The sequence below is a fragment of the Gopherus flavomarginatus genome, chromosome 1, assembly GCF_025201925.1.
Source record: "Gopherus flavomarginatus isolate rGopFla2 chromosome 1, rGopFla2.mat.asm, whole genome shotgun sequence".
In the NCBI taxonomy this organism is placed as follows: Eukaryota; Metazoa; Chordata; order Testudines; family Testudinidae; genus Gopherus; species Gopherus flavomarginatus.
The window spans coordinates 359,091,750-359,110,820 of NC_066617.1; the positions used below are offsets into that span (position 1 = coordinate 359,091,750).

The 19,071-nt window shown below is 45.0% G+C and overlaps 1 protein-coding gene across 4 annotated transcripts in view; it reads left to right on the forward strand.

The window, feature by feature from the left end:
* The first annotated feature begins 5,536 nt into the window (after nt 1–5,536).
* LRRC32 (leucine rich repeat containing 32) overlaps nt 5,537–19,071 on the forward strand; it is a 360,881-nt gene continuing 347,346 nt past the window's right edge. For 3 of the 4 annotated variants that reach the window (XR_007770557.1, XR_007770558.1, XM_050930452.1), the window contains exons 1-2: nt 5,537–5,648; nt 15,352–15,439. Coding sequence is in view for 2 of the 4 variants with exons in the window: in XM_050930452.1 (XP_050786409.1) it covers nt 15,356–15,439 (84 nt within the window). In the remaining 2 variants the exon portion in view is untranslated. Of the gene's footprint in view, nt 5,649–5,673; nt 5,911–15,351; nt 15,440–19,071 lie in introns of those variants that run through there. The other variant, XM_050930463.1, reaches the window with a different exon arrangement.

Here is a 19,071-nt window from a genome sequence, read left to right on the forward strand (position 1 = left end):
CCTGGTAACTTCCAGGGCTCCTGCCTTTCCCCCTCATTTCAGAGAGCCAGCTAACTGGATTTCCAGTAAATGCACGTCACCCGTTATCACAGACGTTTGCACCTGAATGAGGTCATTGAAATTTAAGCACTTTTTATTGTATCTGTCTAATGCATATGTGCTACAGGGCTTGTCAGCAAACTTGGATTCCCTTATATATAAGCACTCATGTCCCAGTGGATTTTCATAATGCAATTTCACAATAGCAATCAGAATTTGCAAATTGTACTGATATATCCCACTTCATCATGGCAGGGCCCCAGAACAATAGCAGCTATTAGGAGCAACAAAACTAGGCTAACTCAAAAATGGTCCATAGCTTTTCAACCAAAAATTGGGTTTTCAATTAATTTTTTTTTTGCCAAAAATGTCTACTTTCTGTGGAAAATTGTGACTTTTTGCTGAATAACCTAATGCCCCCCAAAATGAGAAGTTTTTAATTTTTGTTCTAAAACCAAAGAGTTTCAGCCAGACTACATCTCCCATGATACACCAGAGTGTCCCCTCTTGCTGAGCCAGCACACAGCATCATGGGAATCTATGGCCAAGATACAGCATGTGAAACAGTCCAGCTAAGAAACCTGCTCCTAGAGGAGAATGGGGGCCTGACACACCTTAATTACAACTCCCAAATGGCACCGCTGTGGCATTTCCAAATCAAAAACTTTCAGGAAAAAAATCCAACCAACTATAAATGAAACTCAAATCAATGTGATGAGAACTGCAGGAATAAGAGCCAGAGCATTCTCAGAAGCTGGCCCACAACTGTGAATCCCCTTTCCACAAGAGATTGGATTGACATTAATTATGCTGCCTTTAGGATGAAATAGACAGGGTTGTTGTAGTTATGTTGGTCCCAGGATATTACAGAGGTAATATCTTTCATTGGATCAAACAGGAATGAAATGTAAGACTCATCCTGTCACCACAGTTTCCCCACAATAACATCCTCTGCCCACTACAGTAACTTAAATGAACTGATCATGGTAGGAGAAAGGAGGGCAGATGGGGAAGGGGCACCAAAACACTTAGCCAAGCAGAGGCAGTGTCATTATCAAGGCTGTTTACGCTTTTTGATGACTTGATGCAATTTGTGTAAGGTGCGTGGATACCATAGTGATGAGCAAGGGGTAAATGCTGAGACAGGTAAAGACCAACACCCCTCTCCAATGATATTTTGAATCCAGTGGCTGTTCTAAATGGAGAAATATGAACCTCACTCCTAGAAAGCAGACTCTGGAGCAAAGTGCTCTCCAACTTGTTTTCAAGCACCTGACTCAGAATCGTTTGTGATTTCAGTTGAAGGTAATGATATGAGAAATATTTGCGACAAAAACCACATCAGTCTTGCCTGTTTTGGAGTTTTATGACAAATCCGAAAGTCAGAACAGCTTTGTCAGAAGGATTCACTGTTTCATGAACCTTTCAAATGAGCTTGGGTTCCATGTCAAGGAAACATCTAGCCTAATACATGCCCCTACCTCAAGACAGGATTGATTTAATTGTTCCTAAATTACATCTGGGAAGATCAAATACAGAGATGTGCAAAAAGAATAGGCAAAATTCTAGCCACAGGTTGCACATACAGATGCACCTAAGAATCACAGCAGAGAGGGGGAGTGTAGCATGGCAGGGCTGAGCCCTGATTCTCAAAATCCCAAAGAATACAGAAATGCTTCCCTGACTTCTTGTGATTTTAACCTGGCATCTTTTTGTCCTGATCCTTTGTCCCTTACACAGGTCAGTGGGAGTTTGAGGTGCACAAGGAATTCATGTTTTATACATTTTGGGCCAAATTCTACTGTCAAAACCATGGGTGCACCTTTCACTTGTCCCTATATACCATGGCAGTTGGTGCATTGGCTTCCCCTTCTCCACAGCATCAAAGTCCAGCTTCTTGATGTCCTTTCCTTTAAGGCTCTCCCCAAATTTACCCTGATCTTGTCTTTCATTATGTTGCTCCATTTTCCTCTGCACCAATAATGTTACAAGCTCAGCGCCCTGTTTGTGTGCTTCTCCCATGAGCCTCTTTGTTTTTCCTTCCATGCCACACCACTCCCGGAACTCTTCCTGCTCTGTTCTACAAAGGTCCCACCCTCCCCACATACGAATTCCTCACTAAGACCCACTTTTACAATGAGATCTGAACAATATTTGTTACCTAAGGTGGATGTAAAATGCTATCGGATCAGAATCATAGTGTTTCAGGTGCCAATGTACAATGTGATGGACACAGTTACAGAAAGATGAGGGTGAAATTTACACGCCTCTGCACTTTGCACTGATATAAGGGACTACACTAAGCTGAAGGCAAGTCAGGACCCTAAGGCTCAGTTCTGCCCTAAGTTTCAAAGCTGCAACCCCCCACTGAATATCAGTAGGAAGTGAATCTATGTGACTGAGGGCAGAATGGAGCCCTTCAGTGTTCCAGTTCTTAACAGCAAAGGGGACAAACTATAAAAAGAGCCATAGGAAAGAAACCAAAACAGAAATCGGAGCTTTGTTTAGTCTGGGGAAATATCATTTATAATCACAGATGGGCATCCTGTTGACGTGACATAATCTATTTTAAAATCAATGTGATCACATGACTGGTTACTAATCTTTTACGTCTGATTAAAAGCTGCCAGTTCATCTGTGTGTGGCTGGTTCCTTTTTTAACTGTAACTTTAGAAAAAATGAACTTACTCCATCCCTGAGATAACGATGTTAACGCTGATAATTCTGAGTGTCTTTAAATGGTTGTTTGTTTTGGTCTTCACTTAAATGTTAGGCTGCCTTAGCTACGGAAGTCAGGGGTGTGAAAAATCCACACCCCTGTCTGACGAACCTATGGTGACGTAACTCCCAGTGTACATGCAGCTGTGTTGACCGGTGAGTTCTTCCGTTGACATATTTACTGTCATTCAGGAAGGTGGTGCAAAAGGCTGAAACTACAGCCCGGGGTTATGGCAGCATAGCTATGGTGATGTAGCTATCCTGGTATAGTCTGCATTGTGTGGACACACACATAGCCCCACCATTATGGAATAGCCTCCCTTCCACATGCTATCAGAGATAGTGTTTACCATTGGGAACAGTTCCATTATTAGTAAGTCTGTTCCTGCTCCTACAAAAGTCAGTGGCAAATCTCCCATTTAATATCTGGTGTGGGATCAGGCCTTAAATTAGCATTTCAAATAAGTGATTCTTTATTACATAAGAACATAAAAACGACCATACTGGGTCAGACCAGAGGTCCATCTAGACCAGTATCCTGTCTTCCGACAGTGGCTAATACCAGGTGCCCCAGAGGAAATGAACAGAACAGGTAATGTCAAGTGTTCCATCCCCTGTCACCCGTTCCCAGCTTCTGGCAACCAGATGTTGGGAGACCATCCCTACCCATTCTGGCTAATAGCCATTGATGAACCTATTCTCCATGAACTTTTCTAGTTCTTGACATATTAGTTAGAATCTACATCTTGCACTTCCACAGAGTCTTCCAGCCCAGGATCCCAAAACACGGTACAGGTGTGACATAATTATGACTCTCAACAGCCGGCATGGTTGTTAAAGAGGACATAAGGGTCATAGAATCATAGACTTTAAAGTCAGAAGGGACCATTCTGATCATCTAGTCTGACCTTCACAACTCAGACCACAGAATCTCACCCACTCATTCCTGTATCAAACCCCTAACCTATGTCTGAGCTACTGGAGTCCTCAAATCGTGGTTTAAAGACTTCAAGGTGCAGAGAATCCTCCAGCAAGTGACCCATGCCCCACCCTGCAGAAGAAGGCGAACCCCCACCCCCAGGGCCTCTGCCAATCTGCCCTGGAGGAAAATTCCTTCCTGACCCCAAATATGGTGATCAGCTAAACCCTGAGCATGTGGGGAAGACTCACCAGCCAGACACCCAGGAAAGAATTCTCTGTAGTTACTCAGATCCCACCTCATCTAACATCCCATCACAGGCCATTGGGCATATTTACCGCTAATGGTCAAAGATCACTTCACCCACCACAGGAATGCAGGAGCATTTAGAGAAGCAAAACGTAATGGAGTTTAGCTAGGGCACTGGGGTGAACACCCCTTTTCTTATTACAATGACAGTGGCAACGTTTATGATGGTCAGCTCTTCAGTTTACATCTCAGCTGAAAGACAGCCCCTCTGCAGCATGGAGCCATTTATCTCCCTTGTTCATCTCTCACTCAAAGGGAAGAATGCCTGCTACCGAATCAAAAACATCACCTCCCTTCTATTCAGTTCTCTGTGGGTTCTAATACTGCTCCCCCACTGGAGTATCTGAGCACCGGAGTGTGTTAACCGTTAAGCCATGTGTTTGTTCCCTCATTCTCACTGCATGGGGAGAAGTGAGCACTGTGGAGTTCTTGGTTTGGAATTTTATATATTTCTACATGCATACACATGTTGCTATCTTTTTATGATAGAGAAGGCAGGTCTATGTAGTGTGCCTTGCACTGGGAGACAAAAGATGATGAAGTTTGTGATGCGTCTCTGTTCCTGTGGGAATTCATTCCAGTCTAGGAACGGCCCCCAAGAAAACTGTGTCCTCTGCAGGTGATCTTTACCCTCACTGTTCTTTTCAGACTGCATATTCCTCTGTCAAACCATGTTTAGTTTCTGAGAGCCGATAAGCCATACCAGTACAGAGTGGTATGGCTGCAAAGCAATACATGGATTCAGAAACCAGCAACATGCAAATCAGAGCATATCTTTTGCATTAGACAGAAATCTGCTCTGTGTATGAGCATATAGCCTGTATTCTGATATCATGCCCATTCAAAACTAACTCCACTAAAGTAAATGGAGTTGTTCTGGATTTATAGCCATGTAAGTGAGATCAAAATCTGACCAAATATTCCTCTTAGAAACCATCTATATTCTTCCCCTCTTCAAACCTTAAAATACATTATCTTATATATCAATAGTGGAGTCTTGGGGTCACAACTTCAAAGAAGCAGTGATGATTTATAACAGCTGAGGACCTAGACCAAAGGGCCAAATTTTGCTCTCACTTGTAAATCCACTGCAGGCAATTGAACTACTTCTGATTTACCCCAACTTTAATGGACAGTATGATCTAGGTCAAGGTACCTGAAAATGAATGTAACATGAACCAGACACACATCTGTGAGACAGATACTATGAATTTACCTTCGAAATCTGCAAAGGGGATTTCTGGTGGTATTCGCAGAATGTTTCAATGTGTCAATATGAGAGGGGCGTGATTATCAGCTAAGAACCTCCAGGAAATAAGCCAAGGTTAAGCAAGTGAAATGGAAAACAAAAAAAAAGAGCAGAGGACTCACATTTAATAACTTACTGAGGTCTATATTCACATGCTTATGGGAGCTTGGGAATATGTTAGAGCTGATGACTGCTGAGCAATGAATTCAAGGGCCAGTCTATTGGGAGTATTTTTTTTCTCAGTGACTTAAACTTCTGTCTGAGTTCTCAGAGTTTTTAGTCAGCTGGCATGTAGCAGAGCTGCGACTTCCCCAAGGAAGCCCTTCCTCAACTTTCACTGGAGGGCTGTCGGGAGAGCCTGGGAGACAAACGCTGCAAGCAGAAAGGAAGCCTCCTCCTTCATCCAAACGGCAGGTATGTACAGCAACGAGTTAAACTTTGATGCTGCTGGAAAGCTGAGCCAAACGTTTCTCTGACTGCAGGAGAAAGTGGGGATTCAGTAACGTGGCGCTGCAGCCTTTAAAAAAAATATACTACCGAGGATGAAGGTAAATGAACCAGATTTGTGTTTATGAATGGGCTGAATAACCGATGGGCACGTCCCATACAGCTGTATGGCTAATTCATTGGTGAGCCTATTACAGTAGCTTGGATCATTTAAGTTAAGGAGGCACTGGTAAGTTTTACAACAAAACTATTGAGATGTTTCCTCCGTGTTTTCACTACTAATGAAAATAGTAGTGAGACTTACTAAAATCTTTGGGGCAAGGACAGCATGTTTGCATAGTGCTTTGTACAATTGCGGGGCTTCTGCAATATAGGTACATAAACTAATCCTACAGAAAGTCTCCTGGCTCACAGAACTGATCTTGAGTGCAGGGAAACGAGGCAGGCATCATGAGTATCCCAGCTCTTGTGCTGACTCACTACCCAGCCTTGGGCAAATCATTTAACCCCTCTGTAAGATGGGGCTAGCAGTATTTCATTTACCTTTAATCACTGCTATTAAAAAGCAACTTTTAAAGCAGTAACCGTCTGCGTAGACGGAAACTGGTAGCTCAGAAGCCACTGTAGACAAACAAAAGGTTGATGCTGACAGTCTCCCCAGGAGGTTATGACTCTTGATTAACATTTAAACAATGCCATGAAAATATGATTACATCAGTGCCAAATATTTCTTTTTCAAAATCTTCATTCCTCTTAATCCCGTGCCAGTGTTCACGCGATGCTGCAGAGGCAATGAAAATGCCTATGTATAAAAACCTAAGAAAATACTCTTCGAAGTGTTGCTGTAGCCATGTTGGTCCAAGGATATGAGAGAAAGAAGGTGTGTGAGGAAAAGCTGGTCCAATAAAAAGAAATTACCTCACCCAACTTCTCTCTCAAAGAAAATACCGTGAGAGCCAAACACTGCAGCCTCATTCATAAAAATACGTCTCCTAAACAAAGGTCCAGGTTAATCAAAACAGGAAACGCTTTTTTTTTTAAATTGAAAAAGGGGTTTCAGTTATCTTAATATTATGAAATTTCTCTTTTATTTACTTACCAGTTTGATTAGTTTTTTAAGCAAAGGGTTATGGCTTAGTGAGTAGATCTAATATTTTGGCTTTTTACCTGAAGAATGACACATTATTCACAAGTGGGTTACTGGACACTGTCCCAGTCAGAGGTAGCTGAAATTAACGTCCTGGTCTCATTTGATCTCCTCTAGGATTATGGAACACATACATCTGCCTGAATTTTTCTTTAAAGATTGAATTCACTTGGAATAATAAATAAATAATAATAATAATAATACCACCACCTTTGGGCAAAGGTCCACACTCTCTGTATCATTCATCTCTATTGATTATATTCATAGTTATATTTATTACGATAGAGCCACAGGGCCAACCACTGCGCTAGGCACTGTACATACTCAGAGCAGTAGAAGGCCCTGCTCTGAAGACCTCACAATCTAAATAGATAAGACAGACATAGGGAAAGAGAAGGGGTGTAACAAGCTTTTTTTGGTGGTGAGGGAGGTTACTTAGGACAGAACAGCTGAAAGTGAAGAGGATTGGGGGGAAAGGGCAGGAGAGAAGAGGATAAATGAGTGTAGAGCTTCCCATGGGACATTAGTCCGGTGCTGGGGCAGAGAACAGGACTGACAGGTCTGTGGTTCTCTCCCCACTTCTCCCCTTGATCCTCCCCTTGGAGAATCATTTCGTAGCAGACAGTTTTGTCACTTCTGTAAGGTAATGTTCCTGATACTTGAACTGGAAGTGAATCAAAGGCATAGCATCTTCAGGTCTATTTGTTGTTTATGAAAGAGAGGGTCTGATACCGCTCTGTCCAGCTCTGAGTGGAACCCAACCATCTACAGACAGACCCTGCACAGAAAGGACTGTTGAGGGTGCTGCATTAGAGAGCAATTAAACTAGTGATGGACAAACTCCAAAGGGCTGGAGGTTTGATTCACATAACCACCCGGAAGTATTAATGTTTCTCCAAAGCCCTTGGAGATGTGCAACAGGTCACTGGAAGTCTCATGAGAACCAGCTTCTGGGATTTCTGCGACTTCCTACTCCGGGTCAAGCTGGGAGAAGACCATGAGAATAGCCTTTGAAAGAAAGGAGTATCTGAATACACAACTCTGAGCGATGAACTGCTGAGTTCTAACCCCAGCACTGACACCACATGCCTGATTCTGCTCCCGCTGACGTCACTGACAAAACCCAGTTGAGTTCACTGATAGGTGCAGTGATTTGTGCTGTGGCCTTGGGATAATCACATTGAACCCAATTTCACAAGGTCACAGGTGCTCCCAACTTCCATTGTCTTCCTTGGGATTTGAGGGCTCTCAGCCCCTTATGGGAGTAAGCACTTGATCTTGCTGCCTCAGTTTCCCAATCTGTGAAGTGAGGATAATATTTATCTTACATTACTGGGATCCTCAAGCTATAACTTACTAATGTCTCTACAGCACTTTAAAGATGTAAATTGCTAAGTGTCATTGCAACCGAATTCCAGAAGAGCAAATATTCACAAAAATAATGGCAGAGTGCGGTTACCCAAATGTTTCAGAAACTTTAAAACAGGTTGGTTTGAGATCTGGTCTAGGAATAGGCAAATAGCTGAGCAGATTTTGTAGTCTTTCCCACAGTGGTTGGCTCACCTCTGATTATGAATCCAAATGTCCTACGAGCGTGACAGTCGAACCCCGCTACATCCAGTGTGCAGGCAATGTGAATTTTCACTTGCTCAGACATTGTCTTATCTTATGCGCCAATGGTGAAATTCACACACCAGACAGTTCACTGCAGTTAGAGTTGGGAAAGCTCCATTAGTCCACCTTCCAGGATCATTCCAAGAGCTGGTTAAAAACTTTGCTTTAAAACTCTTTTTTTTTTGGAAGGGTCAAAAATGCCTTTTTGTCAAAAGAAAAGCTTTCACAAAAAAAAATCTGTTTCTGTAAAATAATTTCAGGTTTTTCTCAACCCCCCCCCAACTTTTTGTTTTTTTATTTGCAAAAAAACTAAATAAAATCTGTGTTTGGGGTTTTTCATTAAATACCTGTACAATTTTAATTTGATGATGGGATAAATCATAAAGGGATGATTTTGATGAGGTTGGTCCTGCTTGATCTCTTGAGGTCTCTTCCAACCCTAATCTTCTCTGATTTTGTGAAAATGAAAAATATTCATTTATTGTAAACTTTTTCACAGGAAAAAAATGTTTTCCCAAGCAGCCTTAATCATTCCTGATAGCCTGTTTTCTAGCCTCTTTTGCAGTCTAGTGCTAAAAGTCACATGGAGTGAGGCTCACATCGCTTCTCTGGGAAGTTGTTAGGGGAATACGTCTCACTGATAGGAAGTTTTCCAGTTAGACGTGATTTTCTCTTTTTCTGTTCATTATTCCTAATCATACCCCTGCGTGTCACACTAAATAATCCCTCTCCTCTCTTGGGTGCTTATGCCTTTCCTTCTCAGGGCGCCTTACAAAACACAAATAAAACACCAAAAACCCTACTCCAGAGAGCTTATTTTTCACCACAAGGAAAATATAGAGCAACATTCAGACGTGAGGGTTTGGAGACCACAATGGTGAAATCAGCATAGGAAGGAATTTGCAAAAGTGGGGTTTTAAGCAGGAAAAGGCACCTGGCAGACAAGTATTGGTCCAACCATAGGGGGCAGCATGAAATAATCCATATATGTTAGCTTGCGGTAAATCAGAAATCACCATCATATCTTAATGTTAGATGTAAAATCTTCTTTTGAAATGAAAATATTTACTTGAAGGTCAGGCAGACGGAACAATAAGTGGCCACAGAAATCAAACCACTTGTCTAAATGCAGCAGGGCCCACCCCAGCAATTTTTAGTCACCCTTACTCACACGAGTAGCCCCATTTAAATCTACACCGATACATCCAGGGTGTGTTCTAGCCAACAATGAACTCCCATTTACTTCAGAGTGATATCCGGGCCCTCTGGACAAATCAATAAGCCGATTCGTGTGAGGAAGGATTATTTCAGTGAGTAAGGGTTCCAGGATCAAGGGCTTCACTTGCATCAGTACTGTATCTTCTCATTTATAACCTTGACATCTCAATTTATTTTGTAAGATAGTGATTCGGGGACTTTGAGGTGGCCTATCATATGCTCTGTGGCTCCTTTACAGCTCTTTAGGAATGTAACTCACTGACACAAAACCCTAAAGTAAACACACTGACTGATCCATACACAGAGTCAAGCAATGACATCTACAAAGAGAAGTCAAATATTGACCTGAGCAAACACGGGGCCCAAACCCAAGAGCCTTGCTCAGTCAAAACCCCTGTATTTCTCAATATGTGCTTTCCCCTAGAAGCATTCAAGGATGAGTCCCAGAGTAGCTAATTTACTTGTTAACACAGTGGTTGCTAGGACCCAGCAAACAACCAGAAGAGGAGTCAGAAGGGAGACAAGGGACATAATTTAAAGCAGACACTGTCTCAAATAAGGATATTTCCCTTAAAATGTCTCAGTTTCATCTCAGGCTGCAAAGTTACCAATGAAACCACTTCATGTTCTGAATGGGTGAGAGTGAAAACAAGAGTGATCTAATCTGTGTTATGGCTGACTAAACGCTGGAGAGATGGATAAGATTTCTTTTTTTATAGCAGAGGGTGGGAATGCAAATAACTGACACATGAAACAAGGTAACTGCAATATATTCACTCTGTTCTAAAAAACAGCAAATGCGATAATCCATGGGGGTACATGGCCTTCTGTGTAGTTAGGGTGTGTCTTACATAAGTTAAAGGAACACACATGGCAGCTTTGCTTCTCTTTTCTTTAGTTTGGATGTGAAAAAATAGTAATAATAATAGTCTATATTACAGAAATCTAATCTTGGGGGAATTGGGAGTTTGTTGGTGTCATTGCTAAATGCAAATGACATTTAACTTGTATTAATATTTACCGTTTAATACCAAAAAAGAGGATCACTGAGCTTGTTGTTAAGGCAACAGACTGGGACTCAGGAGAGCTGAGTTTAATTCCCAGTTCCTGTATGTCCTTGGGTGAACCATTGACACTATATGCCTCAGTTTTCCTATCTGTGAAATGGAAATAATGATACGTCTTTTCTCCTGCACTTTGTCTGTCTCATCTGATTAGTCATGCTGGCCCAGTTCCTGAGGTTTGGCATGGGGTGGGAGAGGGTGAATCTTAGTCTCCAAAATTCATTCATTGTCCAACTGTGGAGCAGGGAGCTGGGATGATATGAAATCTAGGTGGAAAGTTATAACATTAAAGATGCTTTGAGGCCCCACCCTGTTCTCTCTGAAAACAGTGGGGATTTCACTATAATGAGAGCACGCTGGGACCATAAATGAAACTGCCTGCATTGCATTGTGGTAACAACTGCTCTCTTTATAGCAAGTTACTGTTTCAGCTGCTCCCAAGTTACTTTGTCAGAGACACCAGCTCAGATGTAGGTGGTCAGGTTTTGTTGGTGGCTGCAGCACCACGTGAGTCTTCAGCCCACTCTAGCAGACTCCCCACAGAGCCTGTGTTGCCTATGCCTCCCATACTTATTTACCAGGCAGTGGAGTGAGAAAACAAAGGAACTGGACTGATGCAAACTATGCAAAGCAGGAGAAAGCTCCTGGCACTTGAACTGAAAGTGACCCAAAGGAAAAGAATCTTCAGGTCAATTTGTTGTTCATGAAAGAGAGGATCTGATAGCACCCTGTCCACAATTAGCTACCCTAAAATTGATAGCATCTATGTGGTCTAGTGGTAAGAGCAGGAGACTAGCAATGGATTCTACTGCACTTGGATACCAGTGTGGTAGGCACCTTAGAAATAAGAAGGATGGATAGTATCAGGGGATAGCCATGTTAGTCTGTATCCACAAAAACAACAAGGAGTCTGGTGGCACTTTAAAGATTAACAGATTTATTTGAGTATGAGCTTTCATGGGTAAAAAACCCACTTCTTCAGATGCATCTTTTTTTTTTTGGCATCATTTTTTACACACAAAAGCTTATGGCCAAATAAATCTGTTAGTCTTTAAGGTGACACCAGACTCCTCATTGTTTTTGTAGGATGGATAGATTCCTTCCTCTGTCACTGATTTACCCAAGGTCCCTCAGCAAGTCACTTAGCCACTCTATTCCTCTTTTTCCCAGGGGAAGAAGAGCCCAGTCTCCCAGTTGGGTTCAGGGCAGTGACTCATTACAGTTTGTGAAGCACTTTGAGATCTTGAATTTGCAAAGTCCTTTTTAAGTGTAAAATATTATTACTGAAAGCATCCGAGTAAAATTCTTCCACTAGTTTAATGGATGGAGTCCATTGCAGACAGGAAATACTCAGGGTTGCACTGTTTGGAGCCGGATCCCAGGATACATAGAGAAGTGCCCTGTGTTGAGCAGTATCCAGCAGAGATAATTTATTTTATTTTTTTAGCTATGAAAGCTGCCCAAGCAAAGCTCTGAGTGCCTTGCCATTATTTAAAGATCACAAATCATAAATATGCACGTCAGACTTTCTTCCCCTTTCAGGTCCAACTAGCTAATACCCTGTGAGCCCCCAAACAGTCCCCTCTCCCCCTCAACTCTTACTCCAAAACAACCCCACAGACGAGTCCTGCAGCATGTTCTGAGGGTCAACAAATTTGGGCTCCTTTGAACTGAGTGGGGAGAATTCATGGAGAGCACTCTGCCAGCAGCTAGTGTACAGCACCCGCCATTGGCGGGTTTGGTAGCCCTTTGCCAACAGTAGTTAAAAGGCTTCACAACACCCACTGGATAGCTCAGTGGTTTGAGCATTAGCCTGCTAAACTGAGGGTTGTGAGTTCAATCCTTGAGGAGGTCACTTAGGCCTGGGGGGCAAAAATCAGTGCTTGGTCCTGCTAGTGAAGGCAGGGGGCTGGACTTGATGACCTTTCAAGGCCCCTTGCAGTTCTAGGAGATAGGTACATTTACTATTATACTGTCCCTATTTTAGCGATGGGGAGACTGAGGCACCGAGGACATTAAGAGCCTTTGATCACAGTGCAGTGTTCAAGCCTAAAATAAAACCCACCGGTATCACAGCTCCCAGATTTCCATCCCATCCCCATCAGACTCAGCTGGAATGAGGAAAACGTGCTCTAAAAACAGAGCAAGCCAGAGGTGGCCTGACCTTCCCAGGATCCATTTCCTTTCCAGGATCCATTGTTTGCTCATGTTGTGAGGGATGTGCAAAATTACACTCACAGGAAGCCTAGGGACTGGTATAAAAATCAAGCCAAACTATGGGGCAATGCTGTGGCAAAGAGAACAAGCAAACTGTGACTGGCATGCTCAAAAGGGAAGTGATTGGTACTGGCTGGGGGGCTGGAGCCCAAAAGAGGATTTCTGGCAGAGTTAGCTAGAATTTCCCCAGAGAGCTCACAGGTCCCACATCTTAGTGCAGTGCTTCTCAAGCAAGGGTCCGCAGCCCCTCGCGGGACCATTGGACCACATGGCTGAAGCCTGATGCCCCAAGTCCTGGTGCCCCTGGGGGGCTGAAACCAGGAGCAGAGCAACGGGGCTGAAATCTGGTGCCCTGAGCCCCAGCACTCCCTGCGGGACTAAAGCCCTGAGGCCCTAGTACCCCCCTGGAGATGAAGCCCAGCACCCTGAACCTCCAGCGCCCCCACGGGTCTAAAGCCTCGAGTCCTAGCGCTGCCCCCCCTGCAGGGCTGAAGCTAAAATCCCTGAACCCACCTCTGTTGGCCCTGGAGTTTTTATAGCATGGGGGTGGCAACCCAAAAAGAAAAGTTTGAGAAACCCTGTCCTAGTGCACCTGTTTGCACCACTCTGAATCTGGCAACCAGAGCCACTTTGCACTGATGCACCAAAGACAGTTTGCCTGTTAGCCAATATATCCTTTAAACCAGGGTCGGCAACCTCTGGCACGTGGCTCGCCAGGGTAAGCACCCTGGTGGGCCGGATCAGTTTGTTTATCTGCCGCGTCCTCAGGTTCAGCCGATGGTGGCTCCCACTGGCCGTGGTTAGCCGTCCCAGGCCAATGAGGGTGGCAGGAAGCGGCGTGGGCTGAGGGATGTGCTGGCCGTGGCTTACTCTGTGCTTACCCTGGTGAGTCGTGTGCCAGAGGTTGCCGACTCCTGCTTTAAATACGGATTCAGATAAGGGAGTTCCACCACCTATGAATGATTCCACCTGTTCAGCCTCGAGAAACTCAAGAAAGGAGGAATTTGCTGAAAGAGTTGTCATGTTTATGACAGAGGCTGTAATAAGGACATGTTCTTTGAGATCAGAGCGTTCTCTCTCACAGGCGCTGGCTGGCTGATTCTTGCTCACATGCGCAGGGTCAAACTGAGTGCCATATATGGAGTCAGGAAGGAAGTTTTCCCTGGGTTGAGTGGCATGTGGGTGTGGGTCACTTGCCAGGATTATCTGGGTATATTTCACAGACTCATTTCCCTCCCTTTGTGGGGGCCTCAGCCACTGGTGCAAAATGATCCCTCCAATTCTCTGCCTGTGGCACGTAATAGTCTAGTCTCCAGTGGTCTCATTTCAGGTGTCAGGTTATTGTGTGGGCACAGTGTGGTGTTGGTGACCTGTGACATACAAGTCAGACTACATGATCTGATGGTCCCCTCTGGCCCTATGATTGTATGGTACCTTGCCAGGGTCTTGTGTGACTTCATTAAAATGTTTGTAAAGCTCTTCGGGGTCCTGGGAGGAGAGGTGCTATAAAAGTGGAGATGATTATAATCATGTCATTTGTTGAGCACCACCAGTGTGTGCAGCTGAAGACAAAGGAGTGATAGGGCCAGATTTACAAAGGCAATGATCATCCACTAGCTGCCTTGAGAACAATAGAGCTACTGAACGCTAAGCACTTTTGACAGCCTGGTCACTCGCTTAAGGTGCGTAAGTGGGAGGTATCTGGTGCCACGGTGTTTGAAAATCTGGCCAACAGTCTAAGACAGGGGTGACCAACCTGAACCTGAGAAGGAGCCAGAATGTACCAATGTACATTGCCAAAGAGCCATAGTAATATGTCAGCAGACCCCCATCTGCTCCCTCCTCCTCGCTCTCAGGGCCTCCCACCCACCGGCAGCCCCACCGATCAGTGCCTCCCCCTCTCTCCCCGCACCTCCCGATCAGCTGTTTTGTGGCATGCAGGAGGCTCGGGGGGGGGGAGGAGCAAGGGCATGGCAGGTTCGGGGGATGGGGCGGGAAGGGGTGGAGTGGGGGCAGGGCCTGTGGCAGAGCCAGGGGTTGAGCAGCGAGCAGCCCCCGGCACATTGGAACGTTGGCGTCTGTAGCTCCATCCCCGGAGTCGGTGCCTATACAAGGAGCCGCATATTAACTTCTGAAGAGCTGCATGTGGCTCTGGAGCCACAGGCTGGCCACCCCTGCTCTAAGATATGCAGCACAACGGGCAAGCCATAGAAATGTTCAGTCTTAGAGCTTTCCTGCCATCTCTCCTACTTCATAATGCTCCCTTCGCTGCTGGAATGGCCCAGAGAGCTTTGCTATTTATTATGCATGCAAGTCCCTGTGCCAATCACTGGTGTGGACCCTGCTGTCCAGTGGCTGCATGGACTTAACACCAGGTTTAGCTTGAACTCATCTTTGCTTTTCCCTGCAGAGCCATGAAACTGTATCTTTTACTCTTCCTGGCAGCGAACGGAGGGATCTCAAGCCATCGGCCCTTGGAAGAGTCGCCCTGTGAAATGGTAAGAGATTCCCCAAGGAGGAGCCATCTCCTCGTCTCTCCTTAATTATTAGTAGTAGCATTCTAGTAGCACTCGGAGGCCCTAAATGAGACTGGGACCCTGATGATACAGGTGCTTCACAAACATATAGTAACTGACAATCTCTGCTGCAAAGAGCTTACAGTCTAAGGGTCTGTCTGCACAGCAGCTGGGAGATGTGATTCCCAGCTTGGGTACAAGTACATGTGCTATTTCTGCTCAAGCTAGTGGGCTAAAAATCGCAATGGGGCTGAGGGGCCTGGGTTAGCCACCCATGTGCAATCCTGTGCTGCTGCCCATGCCTCCACAGCCCCACTGCTCCTTTTTTAGCGCACTAGCTCATGTAAAGCCGACAGACCCTGGTTGTCAGCAGGCAGGATCGAACCTGGGACCTCAATGCATGAGCTGTTACAGCATGAGCTAAAAGCCGCCTGTAGCTGTAGCAATCTCATTATTCTCTAAGTGGTCTTGGAGCCACCAGTCAGGGACAGGACACCACCCCCAGGAGGTGTGTGGGTTACACTTGCACTGAGCCAGCACACCTTTCAACTGCTGTGCAGACAGACCCTACGTGGGCAAGACAAACATAAGATGGGAGAAAGGAAGGATTATTATCCACATTTTATCACTAGGGAACGGAGGCACAGAAATATGAATGGACTTGCCCAGAGTCACACAGGATGACTGTGGCAGAGCCAGGAAGAGATCGCATATCTCCTGAGTCCCAGTCCAGTGTCTTACGCACAAGGCGATCCTTTCTTAAAAAAGGAACTTCTTCTGTGACATGAACGAACCCCACTGCTCACTCTATAGTGACAGTGATCCTCATTCTCCCCTCACTTACACTGGTTTAACACAGACTTCAGTGGAGTCGTTCCTGATTTATGCTGGGTGTGAGGTCAGAATCAGGCCTACTTAGAGACAACACCTGTCTCCAAAGTACGATTTGTCCCACAGATTTTTTTTTTTAGAACACCTTATACCAGAATGTAAATGTTATTCACAGATGAACTGGTTCTCCTCTCCCTCCTTCCCTTTATCCAGATACAGCTGACAGTAAAGGAGAGTTTAAAAATACTCATCTACTTCTTTAAATGTTGAAGCTGTTCGGCATAAATCCCCGAGCATTTCCAAAATAGGGAAAAGAATAATTTGCTGGCTGTGCAGATCTCCCTTATGGGACTCATTCCTTTCCTGCTGTACTAATGCACTTCCTGAATTCAGGGAAATTATGGTCTAGCATACAAAAAGAACTTGGGAAGGTAGCTGGATCTCTCACTTATTGGCTGGAGAGGAAGAAATGATGAAACCACTGTAAACATGACACTTTCGGTCCCAGGCATCCCAGACATGCGAACTCAGGGTGACACACACCGTAAATCTAATAAGGGCTTACCCCCTGCCCTTGTTTTGATGGGTTGTAGCTCAAGCTGATTCCTTGAGAAGTAAATATTGGCTGATTTCCGCAACCCCGCTGTAAACTGCATTCAGCTGCACAGGCAAAGGAAGAGTCTGAAAAGTTTTGAGCTGTTTAGTGCAACTGGGATAGGTTCAATGCTGACAAAACACTCTGTTATCACAGAGCCAGATTCTCACCTAGTGTCAATTGACACCGCACCATTAATCTCAATGGAGTTATACTGGTCTGCATTGGCTGAGAATCTGGCCCAGTGAGATAAGACAGAGTGCAAATTCTAACACAGTTCAGCCCAGATTAATTTCGATAGCGAGAGCAATTGGCATTCCCTGTTATTTCACAATGGGATATTTCACTGCAATGGCATTGTTTCACGCATCACTCTTCCTGTGATGACAGCTTTAGACTAGAGGAAGGCCAGAGCTGGAATCTTTTATCCAGCCCATCCTGAAGACTGATGGTTCATAAAACTGAACCCAGCTCTGAATCACAACTGGTTTTAGTTTGGCAACATCACAACCCAGTTAACGAGGTTTTTCAAAATCAGCTCCCCCAAATCCCCTCTTTGGCCATTGCAGAGAAGAACCAAAGGGCCAGATTCTCAGCTGCTGCAACTCAGCACCAATATACACAAGCTGAGGATCTAGCCCAAAGTCTTGCATTCAAACACCCAAACGGTGGTGTTTAGGATGTGATGGGACCTAGAGCCAAACCACCTTGGCTTTAGTTTTGGTAAAGAGAGGGCGGCTGCTGTCTCCATCCCCAAAAATTACCAGCTAGAGTTGAGTGGCAGAGTTTGATTCTGAATCCAAACATCCCCAGAGCTGTTGGGCCAATTTTTATCTAATAACCTCCTTTTCTATGGGAAGCAGATGCTGAAAGCAGCGAGAGGCTTTCCCACTCTTAGCACTGCAGGCCACTGTACTGTAATACGAACAGCTGCCAGAGCTGAGGAGAAGGGAATGTGAGCCCAGAAGAGGACAGCTTTGCTAAGGCTCATGCAGTTGGCTCGCAAGTTTAACAAAGGCCTGTGGGGGTAGGAAAAGCAAGGGTATGAGGAGAACTGATGCTCTGTACTCACTCCTACCCACAGATTTTCCCCCTTTGATTGCACCTTTTCTGTGTCGCAGTGAAGAGAAATATGGGCGCAGCAGGGGTAGGATCCCTCAAGCGCTGAGGGAAGGGACAGAGAGAACAGAGATAGAGGCAAGGGGGAAAGGACAGCAGGTACAGAGAAGGGGCGCAGATGAAGGAGTGATCGAGAGGGAAAAGTGAAATCTGCAGAGGAAAACGGAGTTACTATAAAGAGCAGCAGAACCATGGCAGGTGTGGATTTGATCATCAACCTGGTTTAGGGGCTGTAGGGTTTACACACTGGACTAACAGCACAATCCTGAAAGGTACGGAGCAGTCTGAGCCTGACCCAGTTCCCACTGCAGTTAATGGAAAGGCTCCCTTTGATGTCAAAGTGAATTGGATCAGGCCCGCGTTGAGGTGGTGAGTGCTGCATTGGGAGCGAAGGGTGCTCAATTCCTGACAGGATCAGGCCCTATGTGACGGAAGGAGTTTGTCATTTCTTGTGCTGATGCAAATGCTGCTTCTTTCTGGCTCCTGAGTGTTGTTCTTCCCACTCCCAACCCCTTCCTTAGCTGACTGAATAGGCCTCCTCCCTGCTCCCCCACCCCTCTAGATTCGTTGGGCCTCTGGTCACCTTTCAGCTCAAGTGAGCCACTCTGAAGTCTTGGTGGGAAGGCACTAATGGCTCAGAGAAGCCAGGATGCAACTCCCTTTCCCCTTAGTGGGGACTTAGCTGCTTTGGGTGGATTTGGGGTTCAAATTTCAAGATGTGGGTCACTTGGGAGCTCTCAGAGAGCTTTGCCACGAGGGGAGCACCGCGCAGCAGACTGAGTGTAGCTGGAGTCCAGCTCTGGCTGAGAGGTTTCATTTGTCTGGCATATTTATGACAAGCCGCACATCCGGCAATGTGCACTCTCCATTACTCACATGTGCAAGTGATTCACAAAACACTGGATGTTACCCAGATTCTCGTAAACATCCCTGAGGCTTATTCCTCCCCTCGCCCCCCGGCTTGTGGGAAACAGATGTTTGGAGGAGACTCTTTTGTTTTAACTTCTGAAAAGCTAACGCACAGCCTTGCTTCATGACAGTTAGCTTCTAGTTCTCTGTATGAGAATAA